This window comes from Suricata suricatta, chromosome 11 (genome assembly GCF_006229205.1).
Source record: "Suricata suricatta isolate VVHF042 chromosome 11, meerkat_22Aug2017_6uvM2_HiC, whole genome shotgun sequence".
Lineage (NCBI taxonomy): Eukaryota > Metazoa > Chordata > Mammalia > Carnivora > Herpestidae > Suricata > Suricata suricatta.
In genome coordinates, this window is record NC_043710.1 from 102,927,773 (window position 1) to 102,948,351 (window position 20,579).

General features: G+C 44.5%; 2 protein-coding genes across 2 annotated transcripts in view; one reads left to right on the top strand and one right to left on the bottom strand.

Moving 5' to 3' along the window:
* Positions 1-20,579, top strand: part of DLAT (dihydrolipoamide S-acetyltransferase) — a 32,432-nt gene that overhangs the window by 3,407 nt on the left and 8,446 nt on the right. The window contains exons 6-11 of the mRNA XM_029957322.1: positions 2,727-2,853; positions 4,807-4,994; positions 6,487-6,640; positions 14,776-14,843; positions 16,373-16,465; positions 16,822-16,929. Coding sequence (XP_029813182.1) covers positions 2,727-2,853; positions 4,807-4,994; positions 6,487-6,640; positions 14,776-14,843; positions 16,373-16,465; positions 16,822-16,929 — 738 coding nt within the window. The remainder of the gene's footprint in view (positions 1-2,726; positions 2,854-4,806; positions 4,995-6,486; positions 6,641-14,775; positions 14,844-16,372; positions 16,466-16,821; positions 16,930-20,579) is intronic.
* Positions 16,322-20,579, bottom strand: part of PIH1D2 (PIH1 domain containing 2) — a 22,305-nt gene continuing 18,047 nt past the window's right edge. Inside the window, exons 6-7 of the transcript XR_003915433.1 lie at positions 18,583-18,653; positions 16,322-16,761 (exon numbers count right to left, since the gene is read on the bottom strand). The gene's annotated coding sequence lies outside the window, so the exon portion shown is untranslated. The remainder of the gene's footprint in view (positions 16,762-18,582; positions 18,654-20,579) is intronic.

A 20,579-nucleotide genomic window follows, 5' to 3' on the forward strand; every position in this document is an offset into this window, starting at 1 on the left:
ATTCAATAGTCTCTCAAGTTTTGCATCCCTCTCTCTCCCCAACTCTCTCTCCCTCCTCCGCTCCCCCTGGTTCTCCATTAGGTCTCTCCTGTTTTCCTGCTACACCTATGAGTGCAAACATATGGTATCTGTCCTTCTCTGCCTGGCTGACTTCGCTCAGCATGACACCCTCAAGGTCCATCCACTTTCCTACGAAGGGCCATATGTCATTCCCTCTCATTGCCATGTAGTCCTCCATCGTGAATATATACCATATCTTCTTGATCCATTCGTCAGGTGATGGACATTTAGGCTCCTTCCATGATTGGGCTATTGTTGACATTGCTGCTATGAACATTGGGGTACATGTGCCCCTATGCATGAGCATTTCTGTCTCTCTTGGGTAAATCCCCAGCAGTGGTATTGCTGGGTCATAGGGGAGTTCTGTGGATAGTTTTTTGAGGAGCCTCCATACTGTTTTCCAGAGCGGCTGCACCAGTTTACATTGAGTTCACACATTTATTTCATTCTGTTCGGCAAACTGTCTCTCACTACTTAAGACTCACTTCATTTTTCTCCGTTTTCTGTGTGTGGCTTTGTGTGCAAGTGTTACAGATGTGTCTTAAGTATCCTTTAAGATTCTGTGTAGAGATTATTGGCTTCACTACTTTTTAAGAAGTAGGTGGAGAGGACAAATTCTGAACAGAAAAAGTTTGTAATCAAGGTTCTAAGTTGGTTTTTCTCCTTTTCCGCGCCTTCCTAAGGCATCATTTGAAATGATTTTTCTCTCAGCATAATCCTGGTGTTGAGAAGAAGCAAACAAAACCCATAATGACCGAGAAGCATCCAAATCAGTGGACGCACAAGCCATACGAATGGCAAAGCGCTTTTTCGTTTAGATCAGCCAATCTGAGGTTTAGATTTTATTGGGGCGGGAGTCACTGTTGTAAGAACGGTTCCTTTAGTTATTTATTTTTCCTGCAAATAGTGAAAGTTTTACTGCTTCCTTACCAATCTGGATGCCTTTTATTTCTTTTTCTTGTTTGATTGCCTGTGGCTAGGACTTCCGGTACTATGTTGAATAAAAGTGATGAAAGGAGACCTCCTTCTCTTGTTCCTGATCTTAAAGGGAAAGCTCTAGTTCACTATTGAGGGTGATCTTAGCCTTAGGTTTGTCCTATGTGGCCTTGATTATAATGAGGTATGTTTCTTCTAAACCTGCTTTGTTGAAGGTTTTTGTCATGAAATGGGTAGTGTACTTTATCGTATGCTTTTTGCATCTGTTGAAATGATCATATGGTTTTTACCCTTTTTATTATCAATGTGATCTGTCACACTGATTTGTAGATACTGAATCACCCTTGCATCCCTGGAATAAATCTTGATCGTGGTGAATGATTTTTTAAATGTATTGTTGGATTCAATTTGCTAATATTTTGTCAAGGCGTTTTACATCTAAGTTTATCAGGTATAGGCTGTACTTTTCTTTTTTTCTTTCATTTTGGTTGTTTAGGTATCAAGGTAATGCTGGCCTTGTAGAATGAATTTGGAAGTTTTTCTTCCTCTTCTGTTTTTTGGAATAGTTGAACAGAATAGGTATTAACTCTTCTTTATTTTTTTTTTAAGTTTATTTATTTTGGGAACCAGAGCATGTGTGTGCACATGTGCACACATGCACGAGCGGAGGCAGAGGGTGGGGGCAGGGGCAAGAGGGAGAGAGAAAGAGAATCCCAAGCAGGCTCGACATGTCAGCGCAGGTGAACTGTGAGATCATGACCTGAGCTAACCGACTAAGGTGCCCTGGTATTAACTTTTCTTTAAATGTTTGATAGAGGGGCGCCCGGGTGGCTCAGTCGGTTAAGCATCCAACTTCAGCTCAGGTCATGATCTCACAGTTTGTGAGTTCACGCCCCACGTTGGGCTCTGTGCTGACCACTCAGAGCCTGGAGCCTGCTTCAGATTCTGTGTCTCCCTCTCTCTGGCCCTCCTCTGCTTGTTCTCAGTCTCTCTCTATCTCTCAAAAATAAATAAATGTAAAAAATAAAAATAAAAAATAAATGTTTGATAGAATTCATCTGTGAAGCTATCTGTGGACTTTTGTTTGTTGGGAATGTTTTGGTTCAATTTCATTGCTAGTGATTGGTCTGTTCAAATTTTCAGTTTCTTCCTGATTCATTTTTGGAAAGTTATATGTTTCTAGTAATTTATCTATTTCTTCTCAGTTTTCTAACTTGTTGGCATGTAATTTTTCATAATCTTTTTTTCTATATTGGTAAGATAATGGGAAGGTTGGGAGAAATGCAGTTTCCTCTGAGTGAAAGGATATGTGCTTATACGGAGCACAGCAAAATTTTAATGAAATAGTCTAGACCAAGATCATTCTATGAGAACGAAAAATTCTAGCTTAACGATTAAAAAAAGGAGATACTCTGCGTTTAGTTATGTATTTGAATTAATTTTGACTATCTGGGACAAGATCTTTCATGTCTACCCATTGCTTTTAACTCTGGTGGAGGAGGAGGAGTCACAGTATCCGTGGTAACGTTAAGGCTTGGGATTTGCAGGATGGTTCACCTGGTGGGACGATGAGACAGTGAAGTCGCGCGGTCATGGAGGCGCTAGACCGATGGGGATTCGGGTCGTTGGAGCCCGTCATTGCCATTCCATAAAACGACTGAAACTTGCATGCGTGCCATTGTGTCCAGGTCTCCCTCGTATCAAGCACTAATATGTGTTTATTTCTGCAGGTGGTTCTTCCTGCCCTCTCTCCCACCATGACCATGGGCACGGTTCAGAGATGGGAAAAAAAAGTGGGTGAGAAGCTAAGTGAAGGAGATTTATTGGCAGAAATAGAGACTGACAAGGCCACTATAGGTGAGATTTCTTCAGCTCTTAATGGTTGATGCACTGAGTTTTCCAATGAGGGAAGAGGATTGCCGTCCTGTCCTGTAATGAGTGAGTGATAACATGAAAAACTTCGATTTTGGGGATTCATTGCCTGGAACAGGAAATGTCCTAACAGAAGAGAACGTGGTGGGATTTGTCAGTTCCACACCGCACACTAAATGAATCAAGGACGTGTCAACTTAGAGATTATTTTTAGGTTAGAGTTTGCTTCTTAACCTATTATGTTACTAGGAAGCTATATCAGAACCACCGTTCTCTAAACTGGGCAAGGGAAAAAAGAAAAAACACGAGAAAATCACTCCTAAGGCAGGAAAATACCAAAGAATTTAAGATGACTGTGAGGAAACGTGGAAACCAGGGTTTGAAGCGGGTTCACAGTTTGAGAATGACTGATAGAATGTTCAGGTCTCATGTCCCATTTCCGTATGCTCCCTTTCTGATTCATTGTTATGCTCAGAACAGAACACACCTAGACAGTTGTGTGTTTGTGGTCATATTTACAGATATTAGTGGATAAGTCTATTTCTTTCCTGTCCAGTCCTCACAGAGGCAGGGGGAGATTCTGGGTGTCCTCTGCCGTGGTGGTTTTTAGATTGTGTTCTTCAAACCCCATGAGTCCTCGATGGCACCTCGGGGCGAGGAGACGTCAGGAAGAGGTCTCTGCTGTGCCCTGCCCCTTCCCCCAACTTCCACCAGGGCACTGCTTTTTATCGTTTTGCATATTGTGTTCCTCCCAGGAGATTTTATTTGAAGAAAGGATTCTGTTTGTTAAACAGAAATGAACAGAACATCCGGCTAACAACAGATCCACTATGCATTTTAACTTGAATACCAGTATTGCTATAAAGACAGTATTCTAGAGACTATAGTCACTAGAGAAGTATTACCTTGGTCAGACTCTTTAAACTCTCTTGTGGCGCTGGAGTCTTTTTTCCCTTTTTTGATCATCTCTTTTATTGGACAATAATGCTTAACTGGAGAAGGGAAGGATTCTTCAAAGATGTGTTCATCAGGGAGAGAAAGCCCAGATCTGCAAGGCGAAAACTGTTCCCTGTGATGACTTCTTTTAGTTTTACTTTTGAAACACTTCACATTTGAGTTCTTTCCAAGAGCAGTAGCTGAATAAAACCATAGAAACCCTGGTAATGCCATATTTACCATATTTCTTCACACTGAAATATTTAGTTGAACACCCAGTATAATTTCTTTTAAAAACTCCAGAGGTGCTTTAGGGGCATAATTCCACATCACTGTCAAACTAGTTGTTCCCTTAATTTAACATCCATGTGGTTCTGGTTTTTAGCAGTACAGCTGATGCCTTATTGGTACAGCTGATACCATCTTGGGGTCTCGTGGGTCTGCATTGGGGCTTCCCTTAGAGATGTTTTTAAGAAAATGTTCAGAATTGGGGCGTGTGGGTGGCTCAGTCGGTTAAGTGACTGACTTTGGTGCGGGTCACAATCTCATGGTTCATGGCCTCAAGCCCCATGTCAGACTCTGTGCTGACAGCTCGGAGTCTGGAGCCTGGTTTGGATTCTGTGCCTCCTTCTCTCTCTGCCTCTCCCCTCATCCCTCTCAAAAATAAGCATGAAAAAAAGAAAAAAGAAAGAAAACGTTCAGCATTAACTTCTGTCTGTAATCTCTCATAGTTTTATTTAACAACTTTTTATTTAGTATTTACTTTGTACCAGGTACTGTTTCTAGGTACTTGACAAATATTCATTCTTAGAACATCTCTGTGAGGTGAGTATTATTGTTAGCCCCATTTTGTAGGTGAAGAAGCCGTGTGGCACAGGGAGGTTGGTAGCTCCCCAAAGGTTGGTAGCTTGAAAAAGAAGAGCTTTTTGCTTAAAATTGTGCTTTGAGTTTGGTGAGAGAGTAGAGTCTCAAGTTCCATGGTGGTTTTTCTTTCTACTTAAGGTTTTGAAGTACAGGAAGAGGGTTACCTGGCAAAAATCCTGATCCCTGAAGGCACCAGAGATGTCCCTCTGGGAACGCCACTCTGTATCATTGTAGAAAAAGAGGAAGACATACCAGCATTTGCTGACTACAGGCCGACTGAAGTGACTGACTTAAAGCCACAAGCACCGCCATCCATCCCGCCCCCGGTATGTATGCGTCAGGAGCTGAGGACACGGTACCTTGTTCATCTCTAAGTTACGGGATTAGATTGAGTGATATCCTGGGTTCCTTCCCGCTCTAAGACTCTGCGCATAAAGAAGGAGATAGTTAGGGGTGCCTGGCTGGCTCAGTCGGAGGAGCGTGTGACTCTTGACCTTGGGGTTGTGAGTCCGAGCCCCATGATGGGTGTAGAGATTACACTAAAAAAAATCTGAAAAAGAAAAACTAAAAGAAGGACATAGTTAGCATTTGTGGAGACCTGCAGGCGTGTGACTCTGCACGACTCACCTACTAGTCGGTTGTTTGACCCGTGTAGTTGTTTTTTTTTCCCTACTGTCATGAGCCCTGCTGAGAACAAAGTTGAGATGACATGTTCTTTTTTTGCTGTAGGTATAGATACGTATATGGAAGTTAATCCTTCATTCCCCAGTTTCTGTAGAATTTGTTATATACGGTTGACTCATGAACAGGACGGGGCCGGGGACACTAATTGTGCACTTGCAAATCCGTGTGTAACTTTGGATTCTGCCCACCTTTAACTACCAAGCCTGCTATTGACTGGAAGCCTTAACCAACAACATAGTCAGTCCATTAATACATATTTCGTATATTGTATGTATTATATGCTATATTCTTAAAGCACGCTAGAGAAAGAAGATGTTGTTAAGATCATAAGGGAGAGAAAACACATTTACAGTCCCGTACCATCGAAATCTGTGTGCTGGGGGAGTCTGTGTGTTTAGTTCAGACTCGTGTTCTTGGAAGGTCAGTTATACTGTGTTACCGTCGGTACTCTTGGAGTTCGCTTGTGATAGTGTGTCAAGTTTGTGTTGATAGTACATTAGAACCTTGACGTTACGTGGCGTGTCTTGTGTAGAATTTAGTCTCGTTGATGTGTACGCTGTAGTGTATTCTGTGTATCGGCAACGCACTTGTGTGCACTCCAGGCGCAGATGCTAGCTAGAGTCACGTGAGTTTAAATTACGTACACATTTCTGCCAGAGGAATCTTGATTTCTGACCGCCCTACGTTTGTGGGGAGCTGGCCAGTAGTAGTGCTGGTTTATTTCTTAAGATACTTTCAGCGTGGAACCTTCCAGCAGAATTTATTACTTCGAAATGACGTTAACTGAAAACAAAAACCATGTTGGTCTGTAAGAAAATGAGGATAAGAAGCAGCAAGAGATTAAAGTGAAGACAGTCTGTAAAGATATTACATACGGGATAACAGTATTAAGTTTTCTGCCTCTCCTTGTTATTGCAAAGGTAACTTGATTCAGTGTTTGACATGAAGTATTGTTATCACTTTTCATATTGTTATATTATGGTGGTTAAGCAGGGGAAAAAGTGCGTTATAATCTTTGAGAGAAAGATTAGAGTTATTTAATTAATATAATTTTTCTTAATAAAACGTGAACTCCTGATCTTTCAGACCGGCCTTTGCAGTGGTGGAGTAACCATCTGTAACTTTTTCCAAAAGGTGGCCCCTGTTCCCCCGACTCCCCAACCTGTAGCGCCCACACCGTCAGCCGCCCGCCCCGCTGCTCCCGCCGCACCAAAGGGAAGGTTGTTCGTTAGTCCTCTTGCAAAGAAGTTGGCAGGAGAGAAAGGGATTGACCTTACCCAGGTAAAAGGTAAGTCTTTCTCTGTGGAACTGGGTTGTAAAGATAAAACCTGGTTGAGTTTCCTTCTGCGGACAGCAAGTCCAAGTACGTGCAGTCATCTTATCCGGAACAGTGGGGAGAAGGGTGAGCGAGCGAAATAATCTTCGTTGCCACCACAGATGGGGCACTTGTGCTGCGCTAGTCCATTTAGGATCTACCTAGACAGCATGAAAGCCTTTTTCTTTCTCCGTTCCTGGGAACTACTTAATTGTTGGGGAAAGTGTAATGTGCTTGCGCTTCAAAGTCGAGGTTTATGTCTTGACCTTGTATTAAGGAAGTCTTTATTAGTGAATAAAACCTAAACCTGGGGTGATTTGAAATGACTTCGAAGAAAGGAATTCATATAAAACTGAACTAAAGCTCCTCGAGGGTAAAGGGAAATGTCTTACTCGTATCTTTCCCCGAAGAGAAAGGTATAGCTTAGTAATAAGAGTACGAAGTCTTGAATCAGACCATCTGGGGTTTACTGTTGGCTTTATCAGCTTCTGTGTAATACGGCTTTAGATGAATTACTCGTGTGTGTCTCTAGATGAATTACTTAAACCATCTGCTTTTCCATCTGTAAAACTGAAATAACGTGTTCGTTAGAACAGGCAAAGGGCTTAAGACACTATCTAGAGTATAATAGGTACTCACAATGGTAGTACTGTTCACGTTAGTATTATTGCCTGGCATTTACATAAATGTTTTTGAGCTAAAATTACATGTAAGGTAATTAGTGTACTTGCTTGAACAAAGGGGAAATTCCTAATCCCGAAGCCTGGTTTGATGGCCACTATGCGCTAGTCGCTGAAGGACCACATTTAGCAGGACTTTTCTTGAAATAAAATTCTCATTCACCAACTTTTGGATGAGAAGATACTCCTAAGGGCTCTGCCTTTGTGTTGCGCAGGAAAGGTGCCATCTGAGTCTAGAGAGTGGCTGTTTGCCCGGGGGCCCGGCTGCGGGCCTCCGGCGCTCACTCCCATCTGTCTGCTGGCTTCCGTTGCGTGGTTGGAAGGCAAGCCAGTCCCCAGAGAATGAGAGTAGAATGTTGTAAAGTTTTTGGGCCTCAGAGGATTCTTGTAATATTTGAAGATGTTTTTTCCATCTTCATGTTGTTTCATTGTCATATTGCCATTTTTTAATGTTATTTGTAACTAGGATGAGTGTAAGATGGAATAGATTTTAAGGGGAGGAGGGCCTGGGTTGGTAATTATATCTGAAGAATTGAGACGAGTGGAGAAGGACCATGTGTGAGATAACTGAGCAGCACCGGCCGCCGTCCTCAGGCTGGGAGGGGTCCCCGTGTTCTTGCCGGGCAGCGAGTCAGGTGACTCATTTACCAGTATTTAAACAAGTGCTCATCGAGCGTCGTCTGTGCCTCCAACACTTGTTCACAAGACCGACAAGGTTTTAGCTTCCGTGCCCATATTACCAACAATAAAGAGTTAAATGAACAGCAAGGGAATGCAGCTTAGTCGTTAGGGGTATGGGCTCCAGAGCTGGAATCCTCAGATTTTTTTTTTTTAATGTTTTTATTTATTTTTGATAGAGACAGAGACAGAGCATGAGAGGGGGAGGGGCAGAGAGAGAAGGAGACACAGAACCGGAAGCAGGCTTAGGCTCTGAGCTAGCTGTCAGCACAGAGCCTGACGCGGGGCTCGAACCCACGAACGTGAGATCTGACCTGAGCCAAAGTCGGAGGCTTAACCGACTGAGCCACCCAGGTGCGCCTGGAATCCTCAGATACAAAGCCCGGCTCTGCTGTTCGCTAGCTGTCTGACCTTTTGTGTCTCGGCTTCTTCTTTTCTGTATAAAAATACTGCCTTACAGGTTTTGAGGATTAACTAAGTTAACAAAAAGTACCTACACATAGACAGCATACAGAGGTATTGGCTGTAAAAATGAAAATAACGTGTTATTATTACATAAGGTGAATGCCAAGAAAGAAAGAAACCAAGTGCTACACTGTTGAGTGAATGTATCTGCAGTCATGACTGCTTTTAGACACGGTGGTTGGGGAGGATCTTTCTGATGAGGTGACATTTGATGCGACCTGAAAGATGAGGAGTCAGCTGGGAGCCAGCCATGGGAAGAGCTGGGGACAGAGAGGCCGGCAGTACACGTCTGCAGTGGGGGAGAGCTTGGCACATTTGAGGAACAGGGAGGAGGCCAGTGTTCATGGAGCAGAGTGAGCAGAGGCTTTAGCGGCAGGAGGTGAGGTTGGAAGGAAATACAGGGGCGAGAACAAGGACTTTACGGGTCATGGGAGAATTTGAATTTTATTAAAGCTTAGTTGAAAGCCACTAAAGGATTAAAATAAGGACAGTTTGTGTGTGTGTCTGTGTGTGTGCGTGCGTGCGTGCGTGTGTGTGCGTTTTAATTTGAGAGAGAGAGAGCGTGGAGCAGGGGAGGGGGCAGAGGGAGAAAGAAAGAATCCTAAGCAGGCTCCATGCTCAGTGCAGAGCCTGACGCGGGGCTCAGTCCCACAACCCCAGGATCATGTCCTGAGATGAAATCAAGAGTTGGGCACTCAACCCACTGAGCCACCCGGGTGCCCCAATAGGGAAGTTTTTTAAAAGGTCATTTTAGCCGCTTTGTGCAGATGGGTTAAGTGAAAGCCAAGGTCCCTGTGAAGGTGCTGTTGCTGGAGCCGACAGCGGTGACTTAGACCAGCATGGTGAGAATGGAAATGGAAAGAAGTGGGCAGCTTCAAGGTGCATTTTTGAAGCTGAAAGGTAGACTACGGATAGAGAGGTGGAGACAGCATGTGGACAACTCATTCAAGAAGCCTTGCTTTGGACAGAGGCGTAGAAATAGAGCTGTAGCTTAGGAGGAGGATACGGGCTCGAGAGAAGCCTTTTGAGAGTGAGTGACAGTCGTCGAGGTCTAGTACGGAGCGTCTCGGCTGTGGCGCTGTTGACATTTGTGACCAGAGAGTTTTTTGTTTGGGGCGGGGGTGTCTCGGGCATTGTAGGATGCTCAGTAACATCCTGGGCTTCTGCCCACCACGTCATAGAAGCCTTGCCCGCTCGTAACAACTGAAAACAACCTCAGACGTTGCCGCGTGTTCCCTGGAGGGCAGACTTGCCTTGGTGAGCCCAGGTTGTCTAGGAGAGGGGTAAGGAGGTGGTGAGGAACAGGCGGAGTAATTTGACGAGGAACAGAGTTTTTGAAAGTGTAAGAAGGAAAGGATTGGCTTTTGATAGGAATTAAGGACATTTTGTCTTATTTTTATAGGAGAGGAGGATGTGGGGTGGATTTGTCAGCTTGGTGGTGGAGGACGAGGAGAACGACTCAGTTGCCACTGTTGGGATCAGGAAAATGTGAAGTGGGGCCCCTGGCGGCTCAGTCGGTTAAGCGTCCGGCTTCAGCTCAGAGCATGATCTCATAGTTCGTGGGTTCAAGCCCCACGTCGGGCTCTGTCCTGACAGCTAGCTCAGAGCCTGGAGCCTGTCTCCAGATTCTGTGGCTCCCCCCTTCTCTGACCCTCCCCTGCTCACGATGTCTCTCTCTCTCTTTCTCAAAAAATAAATAAAACATTAAAAAATGTTTTTAAAAAATTTTAAAAAAGAGTGTGGAGTGAAGGTATCGGCTGGAGACTGAGCACGCGCAGGTTTGAGGTTAGAGAGGTTGTGAGGTAGTATTCTCAGAGACGGGGAGAGCGAATTCAGAGGAGACATAATTTAGTTTCTGGGCAGTTTGTGTGTCTATTTCAGGTTTGTGGCTCTGAATGTAGAGTATAATCAGTCCCCTAAGTGTTTACTTTTTTTGTCCCCAATAGTATTAAGCTACTCTGATGCTGGCACTGAGAAGGCAGACCTTGTTTTTCAAGTTTTGATTTAAATTCTGGTCAGTTAGCATATACAGTAAAGTTGGCTTCAGGTGTAGAACTCAGTGACTCATCATCACATATAACGCCCAGCGCTCATTCTAACAAATGCCCTCCTTTGTACTCATCCTCCAGTAGCCCGTCCCGTGCCCGCCGTCCTCCGTCAGCCTTCAGTTTGCTCTCCACAGTCTCCTATGGTCTGCTTCCCTCTTTTTTCCCCTTCCTCTGTGTTCATCTGTTTTGTTTCTTAAATTCCACATATGAGTGAAATCATATGGTATTTGTCTTTCTCTGACTGACTTGTTCTGCTTAGCAAAATACAATCTAGCTTCATCCACATCATTGCAAATGGCAAGATTTCATTCTTTTAAAAAAACATTTTTTTAATGTTTATTTTCAAGAGACAGAGCATGAGGAAGGGAAGAGAGAGGGAGACACAGAATCTGAAGCAGGCTCCAGGCTCTGAGCTGTCAGCACAGAGTTTGACGTGGGGCTCAAACCCATGAACCATGACATCATGACCCGAGCTGAAGTTGGCCGCGTAACCTACTGAGCCACCCAGGTGGCCCAAGATGTCATTCTTTTTGATGGCTAAGTGGTATTCCATCATATGTATATACTACATCTTCATCAGTCGATGGACATTTAGACTCTGACTATTGTCAATTGTGCTGCTATAAACATCAGAGGGCATGTGCCCCTTTGAATCAGTATTTTTGTGTCCTTTGGGTAAATAGCTAGTAGTGCAATCACTGTATCGTAGGTAGTTCTGTTCTCTGGAGCGGCCGCCCTGGTCTGCATTCCCATCATCCGTGTAAGAGGTTCCCCTCTCTCCACAGCCTTGCCAACACCTGTTGTTTTTTGTGTTGTTAATTTTAGCCACTCTGACAGGTGGGAGGTGGTATCTTACTGTGATTTTGATTTGTATTTTCTTAATGGTGAGCGATGTTGAACATCATGTGTGTTGACTATCCGGATGTCTTCTTTGGAAAAATGTCTGTTCACGTCTTCTGCTCTTTTCTTTTAAGTTTATTTTTTTTATTTTTGAAAGAGAGAGAGCATGAGTAGGGGAGGGACAGAGAGAGAGAGGATGTCATGTAGGCTCTGCACTGCCAGCGCAGAGCCCGATGTGGGGCTTGAACCCACAAACTCTGAGATCATGACTGAGAGTTGGACACTTAACTGACTGCGCCACCCAGGCTCCCCTCTTCTGCCTGTTTCTTAACTGGATTATTTATCTTTTGAGTGTTGAGTTTGATAAGCTCTTCATAGATTTTGGATACTGACCCTTTATCAGATAATGTCATTTGCAGATGTCTTCTCCTGTTCTGTAGGCTGCCTTTTAGTTTTGTTGTTTCCTTTGCTATGCAAAAACTTTTTATCTTGATGCGGTCCTGCTAGTTCATTTTTGCTTCTGTTTCCCCTGAGCAGGCAGACATTTTAGAGTTTGACCAGGGAGTGATCATAACCACGATCCACCCAGTGGAAGCGGGTGAGAAAGGAAAGATGACAAGGAGATGGTAGGTGTTGAGAGCAGGGGAGTCAGTGGAGTGGGGGTCTTGGTGAGACTGAAGAAATTTTGCAGTAGGAAGGAATGGCCTAGAATCAGTGAGCTGAGAGGATCCGTAATTGCGTGGGGTTTTCTGACACCTTTCTTCACCGAACGTATGCTTTTTCCCCACACCAACAGTCAGTTCTCTGCCACCACTTGGGTGTCCAACACTTCAGTCCTGTTCTGACACTGCCTGTCCAGAGTTAGCATCGTGCCCCACAGGCTTGAGGGCTCTGTCCCACGGGACAGCCTCGCTTCTGGGGCCAGTTGGAAGTCCTGGGGACCACCATACATGGGGCCCACTGGCTGTACGTCAGGACTCCCCAGGAGCCCCACTTCAGGTATGAAAACTCCCTGGAATGACGCACAGAGCTCAGGAAAGCACTGAACCGTGACTGGTTTATGGTAAAGGATGTGCAGGACAGGGAGCGGCTTGCCGCGGAGGCGGGTGCGGGGCTTGCTTGCCCCCGCCGGGAGGACACCCTCCGCACACTGACGTGTTCGCCAGCCCGGAAACTCCAGCTCTCGTTCTTAACAGTACTTTAGAGCGATTTCCCGAAGACGGCACGGTTATTTAAGTCCTTGGCCGTGAACTGGTGCACTCAACCTCTGGGCCCCTCCCCTTCTTAGAGGGACAGATGACTTCGCAAATATGACTACAGTGTAATCATTTGGGGAGAAACCTTTCTTAATTTTAAGTTAATTTTTTATTTGTTTTGAGAGAGCGAACGTGTACATGCGCAGGGGAAGAGCGGAGGGAGAGAGACAGACAGACAGACAGACCCAAGTAGGCTCCGTGCTGTCAGCACAGAGCCTGATACAGGGCTCGAACTCCAAAACTGTGAGATCATGACCTGCGCCAGTATCAAGAGTTGGACGCTTAACTGACTGAACCACCCAAGTGTCCAGAGAGAAACTGTTTTATTTATTTATTTATTTATTTTAATGTTTTGTTTATTTTTGATACAGAGAGAGACAGAGCATGAGAGGGGGAGGGGCAGAGAGAGAAGGAGACACAGAACCGGAAGCAGGCTCCAGGCTCCGAGCTAGCTATCAGCACAGAGCCCGACGCGGGGCTCGAACCCGCGAACGTGAGATCTGACCTGAGCCGAAGTTGGAGCTTAACCGACTGAGCCACCCAGGCGCCCCGAGAGAAACTGTTTTAAAGCCTAAACTCCAATGTTCCACGTTTGACGTGTCTCCCAGTCCCTCATATGTGTTCTCTACTTCTTTGAGGCGAAGCACTTTTACATTACTACCCCACTTCACCCTCGGTGCTCACACATTCCTTTGAGCAGGGGTGGGCATTGTAACCTCTGCCTCCAGATGAGACTAAAAAGACCGGCAGAGAGTAAATGACTCTAGTCATCTGATTTATATTTGACACAACCCTGCATTTTCCCTCCTAGCCTGATGTCCTTCCCTGCAAACCGTACTGCTTTATGCGGCCTGTTGTGCCTTCATAGGGAGATGGGCAAAAGCATTGAAAAGATTTCGGCTGAGTCCTACCGGGAAATTCTTGCGGGTGGCCGAACCCCAACCTAAGGCAGGTGATTCTGCAGGTCTCCTCTCGAGGGGCTGTGGTGTCCACATCAGCCTTGGTGGTGAGGGGAGGTTGTGGGTTCTGTCTGCTATAAAGGAGGGGATCTAACAGGGGCGCCGCTGCCTCTGTTCTGGAGCTCCGGGCGAGGGGAAGCACAGTCCTAGCCAGCTCGTTTTCGTAACAATGGAAAGGAGTTGGGATGAGCTGCGTACAGCAAGAACCCTTTTAAAAGTCTGCCTTGGGGGAAGATGAATCAGTTTGACCAAATTTTTTCTAGAAGTGGGCCAGTATGAAAGGTATTTTAAATAACTAAATTCTGAATCTCCTTAGAATTAAGGTTCAGGAATCTGGTTGGGGCTAAAGTTAAAGCTGCTGGGTTGTGGATGGGTGGAGGAAGGAAAGTGAGTGAGGATGAAACCCGGCCCGTTGTGAGAGCACTCTGGAGGTCTTTCCTCACGTGTGACACCACACACTTCACTCCGGGCCTCCGACATAGGCCAGGTTAGAGTCCGGCAAGTGTGAGGAAGCGTGAGCGGCGGAGCCCACACAAGGAAGGAGCAGTTCTCGAGACGAGATCATTGCAGTTGAGAGATCTCCAAGCTATTTTGGGTCGAAAAAATTATCTGAAACAGTTGTCCTATCTGTCGACTCTGTACCAAGGGGATTCTTCACGATCAGATGAATCTAGAACTGAAGCAAGATCCATTTCAAGATTCAGAATGGGCCTTTTGGAGCTGCCTAGGAGAGGAGGCGACTAGTCTTTATTTTGGAGGTATAGATTGTAGTAGCATTAGCCATATGCCACTATTTCCCAATTTAAAAGTAACAGGCATGAAAAAATCAAGGACAGCTGATACGGAACTCTGAAAGAAATAACAAAGAGCATTTGCTGCCACAGGGTCTCCGTAGTGTGGTGGCTGTCATGTTTGCAAACAAAGAGCATTTGCTCTAGTAAGAAAAGGACAGCTACCGATCAGACGAGCATTTTGTGAACCAAAGCTGATAACTGCATAAAAGGTGCTGTGTGTTTTGGTTTTTTTTTGGAGAACTTTAAGGTGCAGGAGTAGGACAGTGAGCCGTTAGAGGGTCTTTGGTAGAGGACCCTTAGTAACTTGCCCTTCAGGATCTCAGTGTCCGTTTCCCAGAGGGACCAGCAGTGCGCTGTCGCATGTGTGATATTTATGCATCTCTTCCAGGGACGGGACCAGACGGCAGGATCATCAAGAAGGATATCGACTCTTTTGTGCCTACTAAAGCTGCTCCTGTGAGTTCCTTTTTTTTTTTTTTTGGCAGTTTGTTCCTGCCAAATGCTCTGTCCAACCTATTAGACCCTTTCACATGTTATTTATGAATGAAATAGCTTGACCACATTGTGTTTTCTTTGTCTAATTTCACTGGCTGCCAATAGATAGATATGAATGTGCTTTCATTCATCATACACACGGAAAGATGAGGGGCACCTGGGTGGCTCATTCGGTTGAGCATCTGACTTCAGCGCAGGTCATGATCTCACAGTTCATAAGTTCGGGCCCTGCATCGGGCTCCCTGCTTTCAGCACAGAGCCTGCTTGGATCCTCTGTGCCCCTCTCGCTCTGCTCCTTCCCTGCTCATCTGCACTCTCTCTCAAAAGTAAATAAACATTTTTTTTTTTAAAGGAAAGATGATAATGCTATATTGACATGCATTCCAATTTCTTTTTCAGTGGCACTAAATTTTTCCTAACAAAGTCTCCTTCTCGCTCAGGCCATATTTCTAATTTTTTTTTAACTTCTTTTTTATTTTTAAGAGACAGAGAGTGTAAGTAGGGGAGGGGCAGGGAGAGATGGAAACAGACAGCAGGCTCCAGGCTCTGAGCTGTCAGCGCAGAGCCCCACACGGGACTCAAACCCACAAACTATGAGATCATGACCTGAGCTGAAGTCAGACGCCTAACCGACTGAGCCCCCCAGGCGCTCCGACTGGCTCTATTTTTATTTTTTTATTTATTTTCTTTTTAATTTTTTTTAATGTTTTATTTATTTTTGAGAGAGAGAGAGAGAGAGAGAGAGACAGTGTGAACAGGGGAGGGTAAGAGAGAATGGAGACACAGAATCTGAAGACAGGCTCCAGGCTCTGAGCTGTCAGCACAGAGCCCAACTCGGGGCTCAAACCCACGAACAGTGAGATCATGACCTGAGCTGAAGTCGGACGCTTAACCAACTGAGCCACCCAGGCGCCCCTGGCTCTGTTTTTAAAAGCATGCTTACAAGTAGGTTGACTAGAGTTTGAATCTTATGCAGTTAATATTCCACACAGGGATTAAATCCACATAGCCAATCAACTAATGTTTAGTTGTCTTAAAGTGTTAAGATTATTAGCTAAAAGTAAGGGAAATGATTTAATTATCTAGATGTTTGTTTTAAAATGAAAGATTTGTCATTGCTTCTTTCTCAACACTCTCCAGAAAAGTAATTATCTTGTTTATGTTTCTGTCAAATCCTTTCAGTATAAGAATGCTTTGACTGCTTTTCTTGAAGGTAATTTTACAGAGACAAAATTATTTTGGCAAACTGATCATTGAACAAAGAAAAATGATATGACATGATTACAGAATTCTAAGTATAAAAATCAAAAACAGAACTCTTGTGTGAGCACAGGACAAATATGAGTCCCTTTTGCTCCCTGGGGATAGAAATATCTATTTTCTATAAGCCTTTTAATTTGTACTTTGCCGTCTCTAGAGCCACCGGCTTGTCCCGCTGCGTGTGCCAGGATTGAGCCACAGTCACCAAGAGCTTTTCTGCTTCCCCACAGGCTCCAGCAGCCGCCGTGCCCGCCCCGGGTCCAGGAGTGGCGCCCGCGCCCCCGGGGGTCTTCACAGACGTCCCGATCAGCAACATTCGCCGTGTAAGAACGTTACCCCGAATCTGCAACCAATGCCAGGGCACAAACAGAGTGTCTTTACTCCGTTTGTTTAGTTGTGTTCACAATTTGAAGCACGAACAGACTTTTTTTAGTTGGGAATCTGAGATGACTGGTTTAAGAGGTTTGCTTTGGCCAATTAGCTTCTTGGGAGAAACAAACATTGTATTGAGGAAACCCCGCCCGGAGGGCCAGGTTACGGCGCCGCCCTCCGTATGCCAGCTCCGAGGAGGCTTGAGGTGCGCGTTACCAGCGAGCTGGCCCACGGGGCGGACGGAGCCCTGAATGGGGTGACAAAGAGAAGAGCCACTTAAGTCATGTCTTAATGTCTTTGATTCTAGGTTATTGCACAGCGGTTAATGCAATCTAAGCAAACCATACCTCATTATTATCTTTCCATTGATGTAAATATGGGAGAAGTTTTGTTGGTACGGAAAGAACTTAATAAGGTAAGAGGTCCGGAAATTCCAACTCTGTAAATTCTAAAATTCTTGTATGTCCCCACCAGACATACGTTTTTGCCCGTATTTTTTGTTAGAACATGCCAGTCAATGTTGGAAAATGGTGTCTTCATAATTTTAACTTCCTGAGAGAACATCTTGGACTATTTTTGTTTTCTAACCCTTGATTAAAGCTTATTTAAAGTTGATTCTGCCATGGATCCGTTTTAGTCTAGCACAGTCACTATGATTCTGTGAAGCTAGGGAAGATAAGTAGAGTAGACCTATGTTTACTCTGTGTTTACAGTTAAGTACCAGCTACTACTTAGTGTTTAGCATAAGGTGTAGTCCTTCTCCATGAGTTTCAGTTTATAATTTAACTGAGATAATGCATGTGAAAAACAGAAGGCAATTTTTAGTAAAGGAAAAATATTCATTTGTACATCAGTCTCTTGATAGTAATGCCCTTGGTCTGCTAAATTACATTATGTGGGTTAAGTGTTCTAGGAAGTCAGAGAAGGAAGAACCCAGTAAAGCCACTGGCTCGTCGTCAGGGAATTCACGGTGTAGGGAAAACTTGGTTAAGCCCTGGAGAATAGGGAGTGTTTGGATTGGCAAAGAAGTTGTAGGAAGTTCATTCTTTTTTTTTTTTAATGTTTTATTTATTTTTGATACAGAGAGAGACAGAGCATGAGAGGGGGAGAGGCAGAGAGAGAAGGAGACACAGAACCGGAAGCAGGCTCCAGGCTCTGAGCCAGCTGTCAGCACAGAGCCTGACGCGGGGCTCGAACCCACGAACGTGAGATCTGACCTGAGCCGAAGTCGGAGGCTTAACCGACTGAGCCACCCAGGCGCCCCTAGAAAGTTCGTTCTAATGATAGAATACCATAGACGTAAAATGCTTTTAAGACAGGAAGTAAGTGGGGTGCCTGGATGGCTCAGTTGGTTAAGCGACAGACTTCAGCTCAGGTCATGATCTCGCAGTTCGTGGGTTAGAGCCCCACGTCAGGTTCTGTGCTGACAGCTCAGAGCCTGGAGCCTGTTTCAGATTCTGTGTCTCCCTCGCTCTCTGCCCCTCCCCACCTTGTGCTCTGTCTCTCTCTGTTTCAAAAATAAATAAACTATTAAAAAAAAGAAGTAAGTACAGCAGATGTGGGAGAGAGATTACCTTTTCTAGAGTGGGCACGCAGTTGTTGGTTTAGGGAAGACCTTGTTTACAAGCAGAACAGCTTGGACTTAATGAATTAGACATGAAGAAACCAGTAATAGTGACATGATGATAGCAGTATGTTAAGGAAGTTCAGTCTAAGTAGAGATATAGTGGCGTGCTTTAATGGCAGAGACTAGTTAGCTTGTCCTGTAAGCATGGTAAGGGGCTGGACTAGACGGCTGCATTAAGAGTAGAGAAGGAGAGGGATGTGAAGGATGTTTTCCAAGAAGTGAGAAGTAAAAGCCAGTGGCGCTCAGGGTCAGAACGGCATTCAGGGCCTCACGCCGGTTATCCATGGCGCCTCTGACCTCCTCCCGCTTTCCCAACCTGCTCGCTCTGCTGCAGAATCCATGGTTGTCCCGTCGTCCCCCCCATGCCACCTGCGCACCCCCACCTGGCGCCCCTTGCACTTGCTGTTCCCTCGGCATGGAGTATCACTCCCCGGCACCTACCTGGCTCCTCCTTTACCGCCTTAAGGAGTTGACTCCGTGTCACCTTCTCTATCTTCCCTGATCGCCTTGTTCTAAAATTGAGGGAAGAGGAGTGGGGTGAGAGGTCGCTTCTCCCTTTAGTTCTCTTCTTCTACTTTAGTTTTTTCTGTATCACTTAACAGTATCTTACATACTGTATGTTTCATTTACTTGTTATCCGTCCACCCCTTTAGAACGTAAGGTCCCCAGGGAGCCTGGATGGCCCGACTGGTTAAGCCTCTGACTTCAGGTCAGGTCACGAACTCTCAGTTGGAGAGTTTGAGCACCACATTGGGCCCTCGGCTGTCAGAGGGGGAGCCTGCTTTAGATCCCTCTGTCCCCCTTTCTCTGCCCTTCTCTCTTCTATGCGTGTGCGCACTCTCTCTCTCTCTCTCTCTCTCTCAAAAATAAGTAAACATTAAAAAAGAAAGAATGTAAGGTCCCTGAGAGTAGAATTTTTACCCGTTTTTTTCACTGCTTCATATCCAGGGCTTTAGAGTTATGTGTCCAGAACAGAGTACTCAAATATTAGGTGCACGAAGGAATGTAGCAATGAAGCATTAACAGAGCTTTGTAACTGGCACAGAGGTTAAAGGTGATTGCATACTTTCATTGTCAAAATGTTAAAGCTACTTTATAATAAATATATTTGAAAATCAGACATGAGGGACGCCTGGGTGGCTCAGTCGGTTAAGCGTCCGACTTCGGCTCAGGTCGTGATCTCACAGTTCAAGGGTTCGAGCCCCGCGTCCGGTTTCTGTGCTGAAATCTCAGAGCCTGGAGCCTGCTTCAGATTCTGTATCTCCCTCTCTCTCTGCCTCTCCCCTGCCAGTGCTGCCTCTCTCTCTCTCAAAAATAAAAAACATTAAAAAAATTTTTTTAATTAAAAAAAATCAGACATGAAAAATATATGTCCAGTGTATTATTTTATTTAATTCTTTTAAACAGCTCTATTTAGATATAATTCACATATCATAGCACTCACCCATATAAACTTTTAATATATTCAGAGTTCTGTGATCACAATAAATTTTGGAGCCTTTTCATCACCTCAAAATAAAACCATTCTCCTCTTAGCCACAGCCCCCACCCCAACCCTAGACAGCCTACTCTCCGTCTTAGATTTGCCTCTTTGGGATATTTTCCTGCCGGGCCAGGGACTTCGTGGAATCTGCGGGTCCACGTGGGGAGTGTTGCCTTCTCAGCAATGTTCCCACTCCATGAACGGGGGCGTCTTTCCATTTATTTAGGTCTTACTTCTTTCAGCAATTTTGTAGTTTTTTGAGTTTAAGTTTTTGCACATCTTTTGTTAATTTATCCCTAGATTTTTTAATTCTTTTTAATACTATTATAAATTTCATTTTTGGAGTGTTCATTGCTATTATATAGAAATACAGTTGGGTTTTGTATCTTGATCTTGTATCCTACAGCCTTATTTTTTATTTAGTGTGTTCCTTAAGATTTTCTATATACAAAATTGTGTCATCTGCAAATATAGTTATGTTTTTTCCTTTCCAATTTGGATACCTTTTATTTCCCTTTTTTGGGCAAATTCTCTGGCTGGCTTCTCTGGCTAGTAAAATGTTGACTGGAAGTGGGAAAGTGGACATTTTTGGTTTGTTCTTGGTCTTAAGGGGATATGAGTCTTTGACCACTAAAGTATGATGATGATGACTGTGAGCTTTTGTAGATCTGTTTTATCATCAGGTTGGGGAACATCCTTTCTATTCCTAGTTTTTATGAAGTAGTAGTTGAATTTGTCTACTATTTTTGTATTTATTGAGATGCTTGTGTGATTTTTGTCCTGTATTCCATTAGGACATTTGTAGATTTTTAAAAATTTTTTTAAATATTTATTAGTTTTTGAGAGAGAGGCACATATAGTGGGAGTGGGGAAGGGCAGAGAGAGAGGGAGACACAGAATCGGAAGCAGGCTCCAGGCTCTGAGCTGTCAGCACAGAGCCTGACGCGAGGCTCGA